Source organism: Tursiops truncatus, chromosome 3, assembly GCF_011762595.2.
Source record: "Tursiops truncatus isolate mTurTru1 chromosome 3, mTurTru1.mat.Y, whole genome shotgun sequence".
NCBI lineage: Eukaryota > Metazoa > Chordata > Mammalia > Artiodactyla > Delphinidae > Tursiops > Tursiops truncatus.
In genome coordinates, this window is record NC_047036.1 from 163,116,806 (window position 1) to 163,135,687 (window position 18,882).

The following is an 18,882-nucleotide window of genomic DNA, read 5'->3' on the forward strand; positions in this document are numbered from 1 at the left end:
ATAAGCATGTTTCCATTATAATATACAGTATTGTTTTCTGTGTTTAAAAATTCACATAAATGGTATCCTACATTGGGTATTCTTTTTTTTTACTTTTTTTAAAAAATTATTTTATTTATTTTATTTTTGGCTGCATTGGGTCTTCGTTGCTGCGTGCGGGCTTTCTCTAGTTGTGGAGAGTGGGGGCTACTCTTTGTTGTGGTGCGCGGGCTTCTCATTGCGGTGGCTTCTCTTGTTGCGGAGCAACTCAAGCTGCAACAACTCTTCCCTGGGTCTTCAGCCTGCTGGCTAGATTTTAGACTTGCTACCCTCCACGATCACAGGAGCTAATTCCTTAAAATCTCTGTCTTTGTCCCTGTCTCTCTCTCCATACACACACACAGCCCCCACTGGTTCTGTTTCTCTGGAGAACCCTGACTGATACACCTACTGATGCTTCCTGGGATCATCTCCCAAATAAAATCATTACAACTGAACTCCTTATACTTGTCCATGGACTGCTTCTGAGTGAACCTAAACTGAGACCCAGGTAGAACAGCCCCTCAACTGCAAAGAAGCCTCTTTCATGCTGAAGAATAGAAAGCCTCTAGTTTAAGAAGATTTTTGTTTTTAAGGAAAAGACTCAAATGACACAGTTTTAGGGTAACAGACCCATTAGGGAGGAGCCTATTGTGGACCTTTCCTTACTACTCACACAGTGATATTGCTCTGCATGTCTTAGGGATTCTGCATGCAGCCACCACATGTACCTTGTGTATTTCCCTGGATGATGTCACTGCAGCTGATATTCATGGAGTTCATTAGGGCGCTCAAGTTGAAGATGACTCCTGTGGAGCAATTGTCTGTAACAACTCGAGTTTCAACAGCTGGTAGGAAAAACAACGGGCAAGCTTACCATTATTATAAGTTTTAAAAATGTGCATAGCTACACAAACAGCTCAAATTTACTGAATGTCTAAGATGTGCCAGGCACTGGACTAAGATCCTTATACATCATCATCTTATAACAGCATCATATAACGCCATGAGGAACCATTGTTCAGATGAGGAAACTGAAGTTCAGAATTTAAGTACGACTCTAACTCCTGAAACCAAGTTCTTAAATAATATTCTCTAGCATATTGTCTTTGAAGCAACAATTCTGTTTCTCGGAATTTATTCTAGGAGAACAATCATGGATAAGAGGACAGAATTAGCTACAAGAAAGTTGTAGCTAATTTCACAACAGCAAAGACGATAATGGTGAAAAATGGGAAGTGACCTAAATGTTTAAGAAGGAACTGATTAAATAAGTTATGGCTTATCTCTTTAATGGGGAACCATGCTTCCAATAAAAATGAAGTCACAGAAAAGCAGGAAATAAGGGAATTCCCTGGCGGTCCAGTGGTTAGGACTCCACGCTTCCACTGCAGGGGGCAGGGGTTTGATCCCTGGTCGGGGGAACTAAGATCGCGCAAGTCACATGGCATGGCCAAAAGAAAAAAAAAAAAGAGCAGGAAATAAGCTCATGAAAATATTTATCTTAAAAATCAGAGAGTCTGAGACTGGTCATGAGTTGGAAATTATTCAATCTGGATGATGAGTGCAGTAGGCTTATTATGTCTCCTTTTTTTACGTTTAAAAAAAGTTAAAAAGAAGCAAGTAACAAAATAGCACTTAAAGAATGATACTATTATGAAGTAGATAGGAATATAAAAAATGATACTATTTAAATAAAACTTTATAATACTAAAGAGTGGAAAGTAGAATAATCAAAGTTATAGCAATTACCAGCCCTAGTTGTAAGTGTATTATATGCAGCATTATTATCTCATTTTATAGATGAAAAGACTGAAGCCCCTGAGGTAAGGGTACTGGTCATCGATTAAACAGTTAGGAACTGGCCAAATCAGGAAAGATGAGAGTTACTCGTAATCTGGTTTAATTTTGAAAGAAATTGTGCAGATTCTGGTTTCCCAGGAAGGTTAGACACTGAATTTTATTTTATTAAAGCAATTTAAAAAATTATTATTTTTATAAAGTATAAAGTACTTTATCATGCAAGTTGGTAAAACAAAATGGTTAGTTAGGCATACACAAATACACTGACATCTCTGAGCTGAATAAAAAGCACAGCAAACAGCATTTCTGGAGGCCAATATAGTGATATGTATCAAAAGTCTATAAAATGTTTTTTTCCCTTTGACCTAACAATTCCTCTTCTATGAATTTATCCTAAGAAAACATCAAACAAACACACAGATAAATTTTCAATGGTCTTTGTCGCAGGGTTGTTTGGTAACAACCTGCATTTACCAGAATAGGGAAATAAATAAATTATAGTATAAATAAATATATAGGATAAATAAATTATATATACAATGTAACTCTATAAGCCATTGAAGACAGTAACATAGGTAATGATGATGTATATGACTTACATGGAAAGATGTTATTAATGTAGTGAGTGAGAAAGCAGGTTGTGCAACCGTATGTAAATTGTAACATACACAACAAACATGTGTCTCTTCATCAGACATGTAACTACATGGGTATCAGATTGGAGGATTGGGTTGTGGGCAGATTTGGCTGGTCTCAATTTGGTTTTGTGTACATGTTTTTTCCTAATTTTTAAAAAATTTAATACTTGGCTTTGCTATGGTATTTTATTTATTTTTATTTTCAAAAACAAAAATTGTATATATTTATGGTGTACAGTATGAAGACTTGACACACACATATACATAGTGAAACGATTACCAAGGTCAAGCTAATTGACATATCATCTCATCACATAGATATATAATGAATATGTATGACTAGTATAGTAAAAGTATTTCTTTTTTTGGCTGCGCTGCGTGGCTTGCGGGATCTTAGTTCCCCGAACTCAGGTCCCGGCAGTGAAAGTGCCGAGTCCTAACCACTGGACCACCAAGGAATTCCCTAATAAAAGTATTTTTATTTTAAAAATATGTAGTAAGATGTTCCTTCTGGGATGGTTTAAGTAGCATCCCTGTGACGTGTGCTGTTGAGTTATGTAAGCACTGGTTGAAAAAAAACCAAAAACCTAACTTCAAGCCAGAATCCCAGACTCAGGATTAGAAACCACTGACAATTTTTATCTATTTAAAATTTTTTTTTAATTTTTTAAAATTATTTTTATTAAAAAAAATTGTTGGCCATGTCAGGCGGCTTGTGGGATATTAGTTCCCAGATCCACCCGGGTCCTGGCAGTGGAAGCACTGAGTACTAACCACTGGACCACCAGGGACTTCCCCCACTGGCAATTTTTAAAAACAGCTCTATGGAGGTGTAATTGATGTACACAAAACTGCATGTATTAGAGTGTACAACTGGATGAGTTTCATTGAGTGTATACATCTGTGAAACCACCACCACAATCAAGGTAGAGAGCATTTCTAACACCCCCAACAATTTCTCCAAATTTTTCTCATGCCCTTTTTTCATCCCTTCACCTTTCCTCTCCTCCCTGTTACTATAGATTAGTTTGCATTTTCTAGAATTTTATGGTAATGGACTCAGGCAGTACTTATTCACTTTTCTAATTGCTCAATCCAGACCCCAGTTAGTAACCACACCCTGTGTGTATCATGCCTTATTGTCTTCTTACCCACAGTACGGTTTTGGACTTTCTGGAGTTTTTGGTCTGGGGCTTTCAAGGCAGCTTCTAGAACAACTGATTCAATTTTCTGGAGAATAGATGTGAACGTGGTTGTGTTTTTCGTCTTTTCCGTTCCCCATACAGTCTCATTGGTGAGAAGTGACTTGATATTCTCAACAACCTGTTGCAACTTTGAAGAGAGAAAGAATTTAAAAAAATCCAATCTGACAGAGGGTCAGAAGAAAACACAAGAAAGCAGGTGCTGGAGCCAGACAACTAGTTTAACTCCTGACCCCACCATTCACCTGCTGAGCAACCTTGGGAAAGTCACTCAATCGCTCTGTGCCTCAGATACCCTGTTTAGAATGAGGACAGAACTAAGACCCCATAGAGTTTTGGGGAAGAGTAAATAAGTGAAGAGATGCTACGTTTTTAGAACAGTGTCTGTGCCTGGTAAACACCATATAAGTGTTAGTTATTATGAACATCTTTTACCAACAAGGAAGTGGTAAGGTTTCTAGAAATAGACCAGTGGTTCTTAACTGGGGGTGATTTTGATCCCCAGGGGATCAAGTTAGTGACAATTTAGGACATTCATGATGTGGAATCATCACCTCTATGTAGTTCTAAAACATTTCCATCATCCCCAGATAAAACCCATTAAAGAGTTACTCCCCATTCTCCCTTCCCCAAGCCTCTGGAAAGCACGAATCTGCTTTCTGTTTCCATGGACTTGCCTATTCTGGACATTTCATATAAATGGAATCATACACGATGTGATCTTTTGTGTCTGACTTCTTTCACTAAACATAATGTTTTTAAGGTCATCCATGTCGTAGTGGGAATCAGAATTTCAATTTTTTATGGCTGAATAATATTCCACTGTATGGATATACCTCATTTTATTCATCCATTCATCTGTTGATGGTCATTGGGGCCATTTCTGCCTTTTGGCTATTGTGAATAGTGCTGCTAAGAACATAGGTGTGCAAGTATCTATTTGGGTCCCTGCTTTCTTCTTTCTTCTTTTTTTCTTCTTTTTCTTTATTTTATTGAAGTATTGTTGATTTACAATGTGTTAATTTCTCCTGTACAGCGAAGTGATTTAGTTTTATATACATTCTTTTTCATATTCTTTTCCATTATGGTTTATCACAGGATACTGAATATAGTTCTGTGTGCTATAAAGTAGGACCTTGTTGTTTATCCATTCTACAATATATATAATAGTTTGCACCTGCTAATCCCAAACTCACTTTCCGTACCTCCCTTACTGCCCTCCCCCCTCCTTGGCAATCAAAAGTCTGTTCTCTATGTCTATGAGTCTGTTTCTGTTTTGTAAATAAGTTCATTTGTGTCATACTTTAGATTCTACATGCAAGTGATATCATATGGTATTTGTCTTTCTCTGTCTGACTGACTTCACTTAGTATGATCATCTCTAGGTCCATGCATGTTGCTGCAAATGGCATTATTTCATTCTTTTTATGACTGAGTAGTATTCCATTGTATATATATACCACATCTTCTTCATTCATCTGTCAATGGACATTTAGGTTGTTTCCATGTCTTGGCTATTGTGAATAGTGCTGCTATGAAATAAGGATGTATGCATCTTTTGGAAATATACTTTTGTCCGGGTATAGGTTTGGGTCCCTGCTTTCAGTTCTCTTGGGTATATTCCTAGGAGTGGAATTGCCGTGTCACCTGGTAATTCTATGTTTAATTTTTTGAGGAACGTGGCAATGACATTTTATAAAGAAATGCTCCTGTTGATAACATGATTATTTGTTCATTACTTCAATGAACAGTTGCTGAACTCCCAATGTGGGCTTGGTCTGATTCCTGCCCTCAAGAAGCTCACTGTCTAGAGGGTGACAGCACACCATGTAAATATTATCAGTCTGACGGAGATAATGATGGATAACATAGATGGAACATGTATTCTGGGTCAGGCACTGTGCTAAATACTACACATATATTATCTCATCTAAACTGCTCATCTATCCAAGGGTGCCATTACCACCCCTGTCTTACAGACGAGTAAATTGATCTTGAAGAGCGTGATGGTTAATTTTATGTTTCAGCTTAACTGGGTAATGGGTTACACAGATATTGGTCAAGCATCATTCTGGGTGTGTCTGTGAGGGTGTTTCTGGATGAACTTAACATCTGAATGGATAGATGAAGTAAAGCAGATTGTCCTTCCTGTTGTGGCTGGGGATCATCCAGTCAGTTGGAGGCCTGACTAGAATAAGAACTCTGAGGAAGGGATTTTCCTCCTGCCTGCCTGACAGTTCCAGCCTTGAGCTGGGACATTGTTTTCTTCCTTCAAACTCGAACTGAAACATCGGTTCTTCCTGGGTCTCAGACCTCTGGATTCAAACTGGAACTACACAATCAACTCTTCTGGGTCTTCAGCTTGTCGACTGCAGATTTCGGGGCCTGTCAGCCAATTCCTTATAACAAATCTCTTTATATCTTTTCCCCTATTGGTTCTGTTTCTCTGGATCACTTGCCATTGTGGTGCTGGGATTCAAACCTCTTTCTACACTTCTAAACCCCACATCCCCTACTGTAAGAACATAGTGGGGGGATATTAACGAAGATGGAGGAGTTTAGGGAGGCCATCCAGGAGGACACGACACCTGAATTGAGTCTTTTTTAAATTAATTAATTATTTATTTATTTATTGGCTGCGTTGGGTCTTCATTGCTGCGCGTGGGCTTTCCCTAGTTGTGGCGAGCGGGGGCTACTCTTTGTTGCGGTGCACGTGCTTCTCATTGTGGTGGCTCCTCTTGTTGCAGAGCATGGGCTCTAGCTGTGCGGGCTTCAGTAGTTGTGGCGTGCAGGCTCTAGAGCACAGGCTCAGTAGATGTGGTGCACGGACTTAGTTGCCTCGAGGCATGTGGGATCTTAGTTCCCAGACCAGGGAACTAAACTCATAGGCTCATAGGCTCTAGAGTGCAGGCTCAGTAGTTGTGGCGCACGGGCTTAGTTGCTCTGCAGCATGTGGGATCTTCCCGGACCAGGGCTCGAACCTGTGTCCCCTGCATTGGCAGGTGGATTCTTAACCACTGCACCACCAGGGAAGTCCCCTGAATTGAGTCTTGAGTAAGGAAGAATGGGAGGAACCAGCCAGATGAGGAACTGGAAAAAGGAGTTTCAGGTTGAGAGAACAGCATGTACTTGGAGGCCTGGAGCTTGGGAGGGCAAGGCATGAACAATTTCTCTGGAGTAGAGCAGGGTGAGGGTGGGGAGTAGGGCAAATAAGGGACAAGTCCATTCTGCTAGACTATAGATTCTCAGAGACATGGATCATTCTTTTTGTTAAAATTCAGAGTCAGTTTACAGACACTAAATGATTACTACCTATCAGGCATCTTTTTGGTTTCTCTCTCTTAATTGTCCTACAATATCCATTTCCCCCTCTTACTTTTAATAATTGAATGAATTCCTCAAATTTTATCTGGGCCATGCTACCCAACCACAGACCATATTGTCCCAGCCTCCCTTGCAGCTAGGTTTGGCTATGATATATGCGACTTCTGGGTTGTCACCTTAAGACATGTCTCTAGGGACTTCCCTTGTGGCGCAGTGGTTAAGACTCTGCCTGCCAATGCAGAGGACATGGGTCCGAGCCCTTGTCCGGGAAGATCCCACATGCTGCAGAGCAACTAAGCCCATGCACCACAACTACTGAGCCTGCGCTCTAGAGCCCGTGAGCCACAACTACTGAGCCCGTGTGCCTAGAGTCCATGCTCTGCAACAAAAGAAGCCACTGCAATAAGAAGGCTGCGCACCACAACCAAGAGCAGCCCCTGCTCTCCACAACTAGAGAAAGGCTGTGCACAGCAATGAAGACCCAATGCATCCAAAAAAAAAAAGAAAGAAAAAAGACATGTCTCCAAGGAAGTTATCCTGACATTATTAGCATATCATATAGTGAGTAGATGAGGAGACAGGCCCTCTCTCTACTCTCCCTTCTTCACCTTGTACTCCCGAGAACTTGCTCTGAGCACCCTCTTCCCTCTGTCCACCAGTACGAATGCAGCATTGCAGCAACCCAGCTTTGGCTATGCAGTTGAGGACAAGATGCCAGGGGATGATGGAGTAACAGTATGGAAAGACCATGGGCTCACTTAATGGACTCATGGAGCAGAATCCCTTCACCAGCCTGGATTCCTTGCCTCTGGACTGATAAGTCAGAAAATAATAAAAATCTATCTTTTTAAAGCCATTGGATATTTGGGCCTCTTTGTTACAACAGCTCAGCATATCCTAATACAGTCTTGCTTAGTCTGTCTTTCTTGGTTTGGGATAGATCTTCTCTTTAGGGGGCAGACACACACATACCTATATATACATACGCATACACCCTTATTTACATACATGCTGTATCTATCTATCTCTATAGTGAGATATGTAGCAATAAACATAGTGATGTACATGTATATATCATAGTTATACATAATACATATTAGATAACATTATAATAATATAATTAACACATATTATAATTAACATATATCAAAATATGTTGTCATAATATGTATCATATATTTTATATTATCATATATATGGTATATGACATATAGCACACATATAATATATAGTATTCACCTCCATTTGCTAGCTTTGAGATTTGTAAATATTTGTTACCTGACTAGGTTCCAGGATTCAGCTTCCACTCACCTTTTTCGTGCCACTGGTTGTCTCTGAGGGGGTGGTTTCTGAAAAAGACAACAAAGGATGTTACTGTCGGAATTGAAAGTTAAAGGGTGGAGAGGTTGGCAGGTAAGGTGGGTAACTTTGTATCTAGAAGGTCTGAACTCATACACTTTATGTTTCCTGACAAGGTCATTTGCTCTTTTGGGGGATCAGAGTCCAAATTCCCTGTTGTGGCATAGAGCAGTGTTTTTCAACTTATTTTGCCTCCAGGGGACCCTGGCAATGGCTGGAGATATTTTTGGTGGTCACTCATGACTTGGGGTGGGGGATGCTACAGGCATCTAGTGGGTGGAGGCTTGGGATGCTGCTCAACACCCTACAGTGCACAGAATGGCTTCTGACCACAAAGAATTATGGGGCCCAAATGTCAATACTGCTGTGGTAGAGATACCTTAGCATAGAGGAAGTGGAAAATTGCAAGCTCCAAATTCTTTCATTCAGACCTGGCTGAACATTATAACTGAAATGGCTGAGGAAACAGAAAATTAGGTGCTTCAGGTTTTAAAATTCAGCCTGGCTGGGAATTATAACTGAGACTAGAATGTCAGTTTATGATCTTCAGCTGTTAATGGGACCTTGGTATATTGCTTCTTGTATTGTACGTTGTGAGGATAATCATCTCTATTTTAGAAAGACGAGAAAAGTCTAGGAAATGTTTACATACCTGTTACCATCATACTGAGGTTAAATCTATACTTATTCTGTGTCTTGGTTTTCAGCTGAGTCTATTTGCTAAAAAGAGCAAAGAGTTTTCCTGTACATTGAAAGTTTTGTCTTAAGAGTTCAAGAACTTTTACTTACAGCCTGAGTCTGAAAATGTTTGTTATTGGAAACCACGTTCATTATAGAAAAACATGCTTTTGGCTGAAAGCTGTATACATTTTTTGTGAGGGCTTTCTTGGACCTACCAACCTTGGTGATAACTAACCCTGGATGGACTCAATCCATATAAAAGAGCTCTTAAAATTAGAAAATGTCTTAAAATTAGGAAAATAACTAAGGCATTTCTCTTTCTTGTTAGATAAGGTGAGTTTAACAGATTAACATCATAACCCAGGCAAAATCTCAGCCTGTTTATACATTGTCAACAGAGGTGCCTGCTGCCTAGTAAAACGCTAATTCACTTTGGCTTCAATCATATTCTTTCACTCATTTACTCATTAATTCATGTAACAACTATTTATTGATTGTCTGAATTAGTGGTGGACTTATGGCACAGCAACCCCTTCCTACGCACCCCATGCTCATTTCTGTCACCTTCCCCACCTGGACCTCAGTCTCACACTTGGAGCGCGTGCAGCTCCAAGACCCTGGTGTGGGCTCCAGCTTGAGACTTGGGGAAATAGCGTAACCTGGGCCTGAATCTTGCAGGAGCACCTCCCATTAGTGGACAACATACTTTTGATATTAAAGAGAAACCTGAACTTTCCCAGACCTTTCTAACAGGAGCAGGGGTGTTAATGTAGTTTGGTTTTCCTGAGAATCAGATGAAAAGCTAGCAATATTAGCAAATACTTATAGGTACTGCACTAAATGCTTTAAATGGTACTATCTCATTTAATCCCTGCAATAGCCCTCTGAGGGCTGTATATCTTCCAAATTTCCAGCTCTCATCAGATGGACCCAGCTTTTGGATCCTGCTAATACCACTTCCTCTTCTGTCTCCCTAGGTACAGGATGGCTACAGATTTCTGCTCTTGCTAATCCCTGCGTTGCTTCACTGTCCTTTTGACTTCTCAGCTCTTCCTTCACCAGCACCAATTCTCTATATGAAATTACTTATGTTTAAAAGACCTAGTGTGTTTCTGTTTTCCAGGCTTGATCTTGACTGATAAAGAGGAATAACTGATTATTACTATTATTATTATTATTGCACCAAAAAAACATGTGTTGTCCCTTTTATGGCTTCCCTGAGACCCATGTTGCAGTGTAGCAAGTGGCTGAGTGTGGACTCTCAATATAGGCTGACCTAAGCCTATCATCTTAAAAATCATCTTATTAGTTGGCAGACCTTGAACAAGTTACTTAACTTTTGGGTGCTTCAGTTTCTTTCTTTCTTTTTTTTTTTTTTGCGGTACGTGGGCCTCTCACTGTTGTGGCCTCTCCCGTTGCAGAGCACAGGCTCCGGACGCGCAGGCTCAGCGGTCATGGCTCACGGGCCCAGCCGCTCCGCGGCATATGGGATCTTCCCAGACTGGGGCACGAACCTGTGTCCCCTGCATCGGCAGGCGGACTCTCAACCACTGTGCCACCAGGGAAGCCCGCTTCAGTTTCTTTATCTGTAATAACAGTGCTTACCTCATGTAATAAATGAAATAATGAATGTAAAGCACTTGGTGTTGTACCTGGCACATAGTACAAATGAAATAAATATTATCTATCAGTATTATTGTTTCTCCACAAATCAGTTTCCTAGAATTTAGCTTTAAAGACCCTCTCTCTTATGATTTCAACTGTAGTCAATACCTCATGGATAGTCTGCCAAGTCCCATGTTTCTTATGTATAGATCTTCTCCATCTATATGATTTCTATGACAGTGATCATGCTTATCCAAGGTCACAGATCTGAGGGTAGGCATATGACTCAAATTGGGCCAATTTGTACATTTCCAAGTAATATGCAATTATGTCCAAGAGAGAATCAATTGACCCTTCTTTGGGTGGTTGGATCAATAAAAATGGTAAGATTTGGAGCTGTTGGTGGCCAGATTTCCTGTCTTGTGGACAAGGAGTCAGAAAAGGCAGTTTGCAATGAAAGAGAGGAAAGGAGCAGACCCAGAGTATGAGAGACTGGGGTGCCCTGACAGTGTTTGGTCCCCAGCTTCAGTTCATTCCATAATCCCAGCTGTATTATTGCCGTTGAGTTCCAAGACGTTTCCACGCATCTTTATCATAAACCCATCTTTTCTGCTTAAGTTAGCCTGAGTGGGTTTCTTTACTTTGCAATTCAAAGAATCTTCTCTCAGCCACAACCCTGTCACCTCCATCTCCAACTTGCCTTCTTCTTTTTTTGTTTTTGCCGCACTGCACTGCTTGTGGGATTTAGTTCCCCGACCAGGGATTGAACCCAGGGACATGGTAGTGAAAGGGCCCAGTCCTAACCAGTGGACCACCAGGGAACTCCCTCACTTGGCTTCTTAACCCCATTATTTCTCTAAACTTCCTTCTTTCCTTTTCCCCTCCTCTTTCCATCACCCATTTCCCTCCAGAAAATAGACATGTCCTGGCCCCACCACAAGTATATATTTTCTGGTGTTAGACTCAATTAAAAATTAGAAAGGAGACAAGAAGACAAGAATTTTCTTACTCTGACAAGTGTTCTCATTGGCATTATTGAATTGTGCTTTCCCAGAGAGGGCTTTATATCCAGCCTTACACTGACAGTAGAAACTTCCTTTGGTATTCTGACATTCAGCATTCACACCACAATATATACTAATGGGTGGTGTACATTCATCAATATCTGGAACACAAAGGAGAAATTTGGTTATTCATTTGACAAAGATTTATTGAACATCTAAATATGTGCCAGAAGCTATATCCTTTCCATCAGGGTCTATCCTGGCTTTCCAAAACAACTCAGTTAAGGTAATGGTTGTCTTTGTTCTGTCCTTTCTTCATTGATTTTGGTTGGGTTCTCCAAGAAGCAGACATTGAGACAAGGATTCAAGTTCAAGTACTTTATTTGGGAGATGGTCCCAGAAAACACTGGAATGGAAATGGTGAAATGAAACAGGGAAGGGAAGGCAGAAAATAAAGGGGGTATTATCCAGGAAATTTCTACTGTGGGTGACTGAGGCTCAATTCCTCTGGGAACCTCTGAGAGGCAGTGTAGAGCATGCACTTCAGGTAAGCCTACCTGAGGGGTGAGGGAGCTGGGGTATTTATCCACAAAATCTTATTTATTGGTGGAGGAATGTTCCCAGGGAATGTAAACCCTCCAGTACTTCCATTTGTCCTGAGTGTGGACTGAGTGGTCTTCAGTAGCCAGAGAAAGCCTCAGACTTGGTGTACAAAGGAATGAAAAATGCCAAGGGCATATAGATGGGATACTGACCATGTTTGTATCTCCCCCCTACCCGCAGTTCATATGTTGAAGCCCTAACTCCTAGCGTGGCTGTTTTTGGCGATGGGGCCTCTTAGGAGGTAATTGACGTTAAATGAGATCATAAGAAAGGGGCCCTGATCTGATAGGAGTAGCATCCTCATAAGAAGAGACACAGGAGTGCTACTCCAAACCATTGTTTCTGCCCTTATGCCCAGGGAGGAAAGACCATGTGAAGATACAGCAAGAAGGCAGGTCTCACTAGAAACAGAATCTGCCAGAACTTTGATAATGGACTTCTTCCAGCCTCCAAAACTGTTATAAAGTAAATTTCTGTGGTTTAAGCCACCAGCCTGTGGTATTTTGTTATAGGAACCTGAGCAGATTAATACATCTGCTAAACTAACTAATTGATTTTGTTAAATCAATATGTCTCCAGTCCTCAGGGTCACTGTAGCCCCTTTACAATGATGTCAAGTGGGAAGTAAAAATGTGGGATTTCCCTGTCTGTTACAGGAAACAGGGAATTTAGGATTTTCAGAGTGTGACATAGTGTGGCTGATGCTGTTGCTTACTCAATAGCTATTCCTTGTTTGGGAGGCCAAGCATGGCAATCTTGTTCCAGTTTCTCAGGTGCTCTCTTTCTCAGCCTCCCTTTCAGATAGGGTTGTCCTGTGACATACACTTAACCAATGAAAAGTAAGGATGGTCTCCTGAGAAAAACTTTACAAAATGTGAGATAGAAAGTAGTTACAATTCACTACAAAGGAATGAGACTCAATCTGGTACTGGAATTCCCAACTGCAAACCTGTAAACTTGAAGACGGTTTCTGTGATTACTGGGATATGTATTGATGGATTACTGGGGTAAGAGGATGGAGTTAAAAAATTCTCTACACAGCCAAGATAGAATCTACTGGTTAGAGTAAAAGAAAGGTGAGGTTATACAATAATTGAGAGGGATATTACCCATGTACCCAATGTGAAGAAAACATGCAAAGAAATGCTCCAAGCAAACAACAAGTTAACAAGTATTAAATTAGCAAGTACAGAAACCTCAACTTGGAGGAAGATGAAGGGAAGAGGAAGCAGGGTTTCACAATGAACATTGAAATAAAATTAACATTCATGGGGGGGGGATTGGAGGGAAGAGGAGGAAAGGAGAGGAGTAAAATGAGAGTATTTTAAGGATGTCATCTCTTTACTGGGGGAGGGGAAGTAAGGGTAAAATTAAGCATCTTGGTAGGGAAAACAATGCAACCTGGTGGGAAAAATAATTGATGAGTGTTTCAAATATTAGGAGAGAAATATGTGTTTGATTATGAAATTAAGAAAAGAGAAAGTAACCATTAATAGGATGAAAAGTATAGTAGAAATTCTAAATAAATAAAGGGGAAAATGGAACTAATAGCAACTTGATAAAACAAACACAAATAAGAAAAAGGCTAGTGGGAAGCAGCTGCACAGGGAGATCAACTCGGTGCTTTGTGACCACCTAGAGGGGTGGGATAGGGAGGGTGGGAGGGAGGGAGATGCAAGAGGGAAGAGATATGGGAATGTATGTATATGTGTAGCTGATTCACTTTGTTATAAAGCAGAAACTAACACATAGTTGTAAAGCAATTATACTCCAATAAAGACGTTAAAAAAATCCTATGCAAAACAAAGAAAAAGGCAAATGAGGAAATCATAATAATATAAAATTAATAATAAATGTAAAGTAAGACCGTGGGAGTAACTGTGTCAGTCATTACACTAAATATAAATGGACTAATATACATTAAATATAAATGGAAATCTTCTATTAAAATAGAGACTAGGAAAAAAGAGAAAAAAATAGAGACTAGAATATTGAGTGTGACAGTTTCAAAACTGTCAAATTATTTGACACTCTTTCCATTGAGATGTGGGCACATTGTCTTATCTCTTTGTGTCCAAGTGTGCTCAGGACTGCTTTAGTCAAAAGACTATTGCAGGGTTTCCCTGGTGGTGCAGTGGTTGGGAGTCCGCCTGCTGATGCAGGGGACACGGGTTCATGCCCCGGTCTGGGAGGATCCCACATGCCGCGGAGTGGCTAGGCCCGTGAGACATGGTCGCTGGGCCTGCGCGTCCTGAGCCTGTGCTCCACAACGGGAGAGGTCGCAACGGTGAGAGACCCGCATACCGCAAAAAAAAAAAAGAAGACTATTGCAGAAGTGTTACAATGGGACTTTGAGACAAGGTCATAAAAAACGCGCAATTCTGCCTGAGTCTCTTGGAAGCCTCACTCTCTGGAAACTCCATGCTGAGACATTACCTCTCAGAATTCAACCATCAACTGTGAGAAGCCGAAGCTACATGGAGAGATCTAGCATAGGGGCTCCAGCTGACAATCCTAGATGATTCCAGTCTTTGCGTTATCCCATCCCAGGCACACACATGTGAGGAGAGGTGCTTTCAGATAATTCTAACCCTCAACTGTTTGAGTCACCACCAGCCATTTGAGCCTTTTATCTGAGGCCTAAGATATCAAGGGGCAGAGAAGAGCCATCACTGTTTTGCTTGTCTGAATTCCTGACCCATATGAGCATAATAAAATGATTGTTTTATGCCAATAAGTTTGGGTTTTATTATGCAGCAGTAGGTAAGTGGAACAATGGGCTAAAAAATGACACCCAACTATATACTCTTTTCAGGAGATTGATAATATTGGAAATAAAGAGGTGCACAAAGAGATACTAGGAGAATTCAAACAGAAATAAAACAATGTATAATATTAATATCAGACTCAGTGGAATTTAAGGTAAAGAGGGAAACTATGTATTGATACTTAACACATTTTATGAAGAAAATTATATTCCGTTCACAAATATGTATGCACCAAACAACACAGATAAATACAGAAAGCACAAACAAGTAGAAATGTAAGAAGCAATCAAAATACAATTATACTCGGATATTCAATTCACTTCTCTCGGAACTAGTAGATAAAAAATAAATAAGAGTAGAGAAGAACTGGATATCACAATCAATAAGCACATACAAACAGAGGAAAGATCTAGTGGATAAGAAGTAAAGATATGGGGAAATTAATGAGTAAATAAAATTAATAAATACACATATACAGAAAGTCAGAGAGACAGACAAAGGCACTCATGTGCGCGCGCACACACACACACACACACACACACACACACACACAGAGAAATAGAGACTGAAATAGAAGATAGAAGCCTATGCAGAGAGAAAGAATTTTATATTCCTTGAAAATAAAATATATACTTTCTTTCATAAAATCAATCATATGCTTCCACAAAGATATCTCTAATAAAAACTTATAAAGTAGAGATTTTCAGCCATTAGTTTAAAAATTCTAATAAATTTTTTAAAAGTAGAAATGATTCTTTAATTATCTAATAAAATTAGGAATATATAATGCAAAAATGTACAAAAAATCTTAACTTTTGGAAATGAGGAAACACCCTCCCACATAATTCTTGGAGTAGCAAAACATCAAAAGGAAATTACAAACCATCCACAGATCAATAAGAAGAATACTTCATCCTGTAGAATATATCTAAACCTATACTCAGAGGAAAATTTATAATCTTATATGTCTTTATTTTTAAGAAAGAAAGGTGAAAAAATAAAGCATCTAAGTATTCATTTTAAGAACCCAGAAAAAAGAAATTAAGAAGAGATTAAAGCTGAAATCAATAAAATAGAAAACAAAAAACATAGTAGAAAGGATAAAAAATTCAAAAGACCAATAAGACAGATAAACCCACACAAGTTTGATGAAAAAAAACCTGACAGAAAATAGCAAGAAGGGGAACATACCACAGTTTCAAGGAGGTGATTAAAATAACCATAAGAGAATGCTGTATGTAACTTTATGGTCACAAATTTAAAAATTAGGGAAAATAAGTGATTTCTTATAAATAATCAATATTATTCCAAGAAGAAATAGAAAATTAGAATAAGCCCATTGAATCAGTAGGAACTGGAAAGATAATTCATGGTCTACCATTAGAAAAAGCACAAGGGGAGCATTTCAAGTGAGGAACAAGCCATGATGCTATATTTGCAAAGAAGGAGATGTCTGGGATCTGGCCGTGTGATTTTTATAGCCTTCATTCATGTGAGGTTTAAAAAGAGTTGGTAAGTAAGAGAGGAAGGATTTATTTGGAGAGAGCTGATGCTGTCCTGTGAGCCCCTCTACTTCCACCCAAGAGGAGAAGTGTGTGTGAGTGCTTTTCTCTTCAGCTTAATCCAAGAGAGGGATTTTAAGGAATTCATTCAGCTAATTACACTGTCTTTGCATTTTATGGGGACCCAGTTGATTGGTGCCTGTTTCCTCCTGAAAAATCTAAATAGTGAGCCACTTGGGCAGAAAAGAGATCTGCTGTACCTGCTCATCTCAAGTTTCTTGGGCAAAGGGTGAGTGAATATCTCCCAAGAGCTAGATGTGGGTCATGTGTGAGAAGTTTTGGGTGTGGGGTTGCTTAGTTTCTTTCAGAGAGGGCCACATGGAGTGGCAAATGGACTTTATCAGGGAGAAGCTAAAGAAGACACAGGATTCGTCCAGGATGAGTAAGGTGTAGGGATGAATTTGCTGTTATCAGGGGAATTTCAGGGGAGTGATTGGGTAATTGTCCTCAAATAACCCACAAAAGCTGTCACGACTGAAAGTGCTATATCTCAGGAACATAGAGACTAAATAGCAACCATAGTATTGTCAAGGAAAAACTTGCCTGCTCCCCTTTCCTCATCTCCCTGCCAGGTTACAACTCTTGCAAGATTGGGTGAAGGAAAGTAGAATGTTGGGTGGGGAAAGAGGAAAGAAACCAATTATACACCTTACTCCCAACTGTAGGCTTCCAACCAGGAGGGATGTTGAAAAGTAGGAAAGGGGAAAAACCTAATATTTACTCAACTCTAGAGTGTTCATTCTTCCATAGGATTGGACATTTAAATTATTGAGTTGAGGCAGCATCTTGCATCTTAGGTGACCACAGACTTTATATTAAAAAAAGTTTCTGCCCAAGCTTTTATTCTTTCTTTGCCATGACTTCAGTACATAATCTATCTCCTTAAAAAATTGTACAAAAAATTACACAATGCTTTATGATTCATGAAGTATAGTTACATTTATTATTACCTTATTCAAACCCCTTACTGCTATCATGAAGTCAGCATTATTATCCTTACATTATGGAGGAGAGAATTGAGACCTAACTAAGTTCTGGAAGAGCCCACTTTTCTGACTTCATGGAAGAATTTCTTTCTTGGTGAAGGTTGAGTTGGCAGAGGTTTCAGTATTGCATATTATTGTTACCCCCTCAAAGCCCTTATCCTGCCTTCTTTCCATATCTACCTCTAGGTGATTTGAAAATTATCCCTTTACCTTTACATGTCTCCAAGGGGTATGTGAAGTATCTCTGCCTGGATTCAGAAATGTATCCATGGTTGCAGGTACAGTGAGTGGCATTGACACAGGAAGAAAGTGGGGGACACGAACGACAGGTCCCTGCAAGGAGAAGAGAGGCAGGTCAGATGTCACCAGAGTCAAAATCTCTCCTGTTATCATTTGGTTTTGCCTCTGAGCAAAGGCCTCTCAAGGCTGAGGAACCTGCACCTTTTTCCTTTTGTGAGACGTCAGTACATTAAAAAGTTAAAAGATACCAAGCTACAGAAAAAAGTGTGATTCTTATGCATGATAAAGGCCTGAGGTTGGCATTAAACAAGTTAATTTTAACACAAATATTTCAATGCAATATAACTGTGTTATTCTCAAGATCATTGCAGAATATATAAAAGGGGAATGACTTGGTTAAGACCTGGGACACTGCGTTTGATTCTGGCTCCACCACTTACTACCCGTGTGTCTTTGCACAAGTGTCCTACCCTCTCTGTGCCTCAACTTCCTCATCTGTAAAATGGGTTAATGTGAGGAGTAAGTGAATTAATACATATAAAGTTCTTCAGGCAGTGCCTGGAACATATTAAGTGTCAGCTATGATTACAAAAATTTGAATTCGTAGGGTACCACAGAAGGTATATGGTGATAAGGGTACATGTTATCTTTGTAACACTATGTGTAACTTCATTTAGATGGAGATCACTAAGGATCTTAATTTGAGGCCCCTTGAAAATGAATGGAAATAACAGGGGCTGAGGAAATATCTCAAGCTTAAGTCTAGTGGAGAATTCTGGGAGCTGTCCAGGGTTCACACAGAGTGGAGGCAGGGAACATGATGGGGGGAAAATGTGCAGAGCCTGGCAACTCAGAATGCATCCCTAGCTTTTAGCTAGAAATGTAGAATATCAGGCTCCACCCTAGGCTTGTTGATTCAGAATCTAGTGAGATCGCCAAGGGATTAAAGTTAACCTGGAATGAACTTGCTCATTTTTTGTTGACTTGCTTGTGATCGGAATGAAATGATTTTCATCATGCTCTGTCTCTCCCCACCAGAATGTTTACTTCATGAGAATTGGTGTGTTTTATTCACTGTTCTACCTCTAC

At 39.8% G+C, this 18,882-nt stretch overlaps 1 protein-coding gene across 2 annotated transcripts in view; it reads right to left on the reverse strand.

The window, feature by feature from the left end:
- The window catches only part of ADGRE3 (adhesion G protein-coupled receptor E3), a 41,503-nt gene that overhangs the window by 14,674 nt on the left and 7,947 nt on the right, over positions 1–18,882 (reverse strand). For both annotated transcript variants that reach the window (XM_073803212.1, XM_019934017.3), the window contains exons 3-7: positions 17,764–17,886; positions 11,640–11,795; positions 8,297–8,334; positions 3,611–3,791; positions 750–866 (exon numbers count right to left, since the gene is read on the reverse strand). In XM_073803212.1, coding sequence (XP_073659313.1) covers positions 750–866; positions 3,611–3,791; positions 8,297–8,334; positions 11,640–11,795; positions 17,764–17,886 — 615 coding nt within the window. The remainder of the gene's footprint in view (positions 1–749; positions 867–3,610; positions 3,792–8,296; positions 8,335–11,639; positions 11,796–17,763; positions 17,887–18,882) is intronic.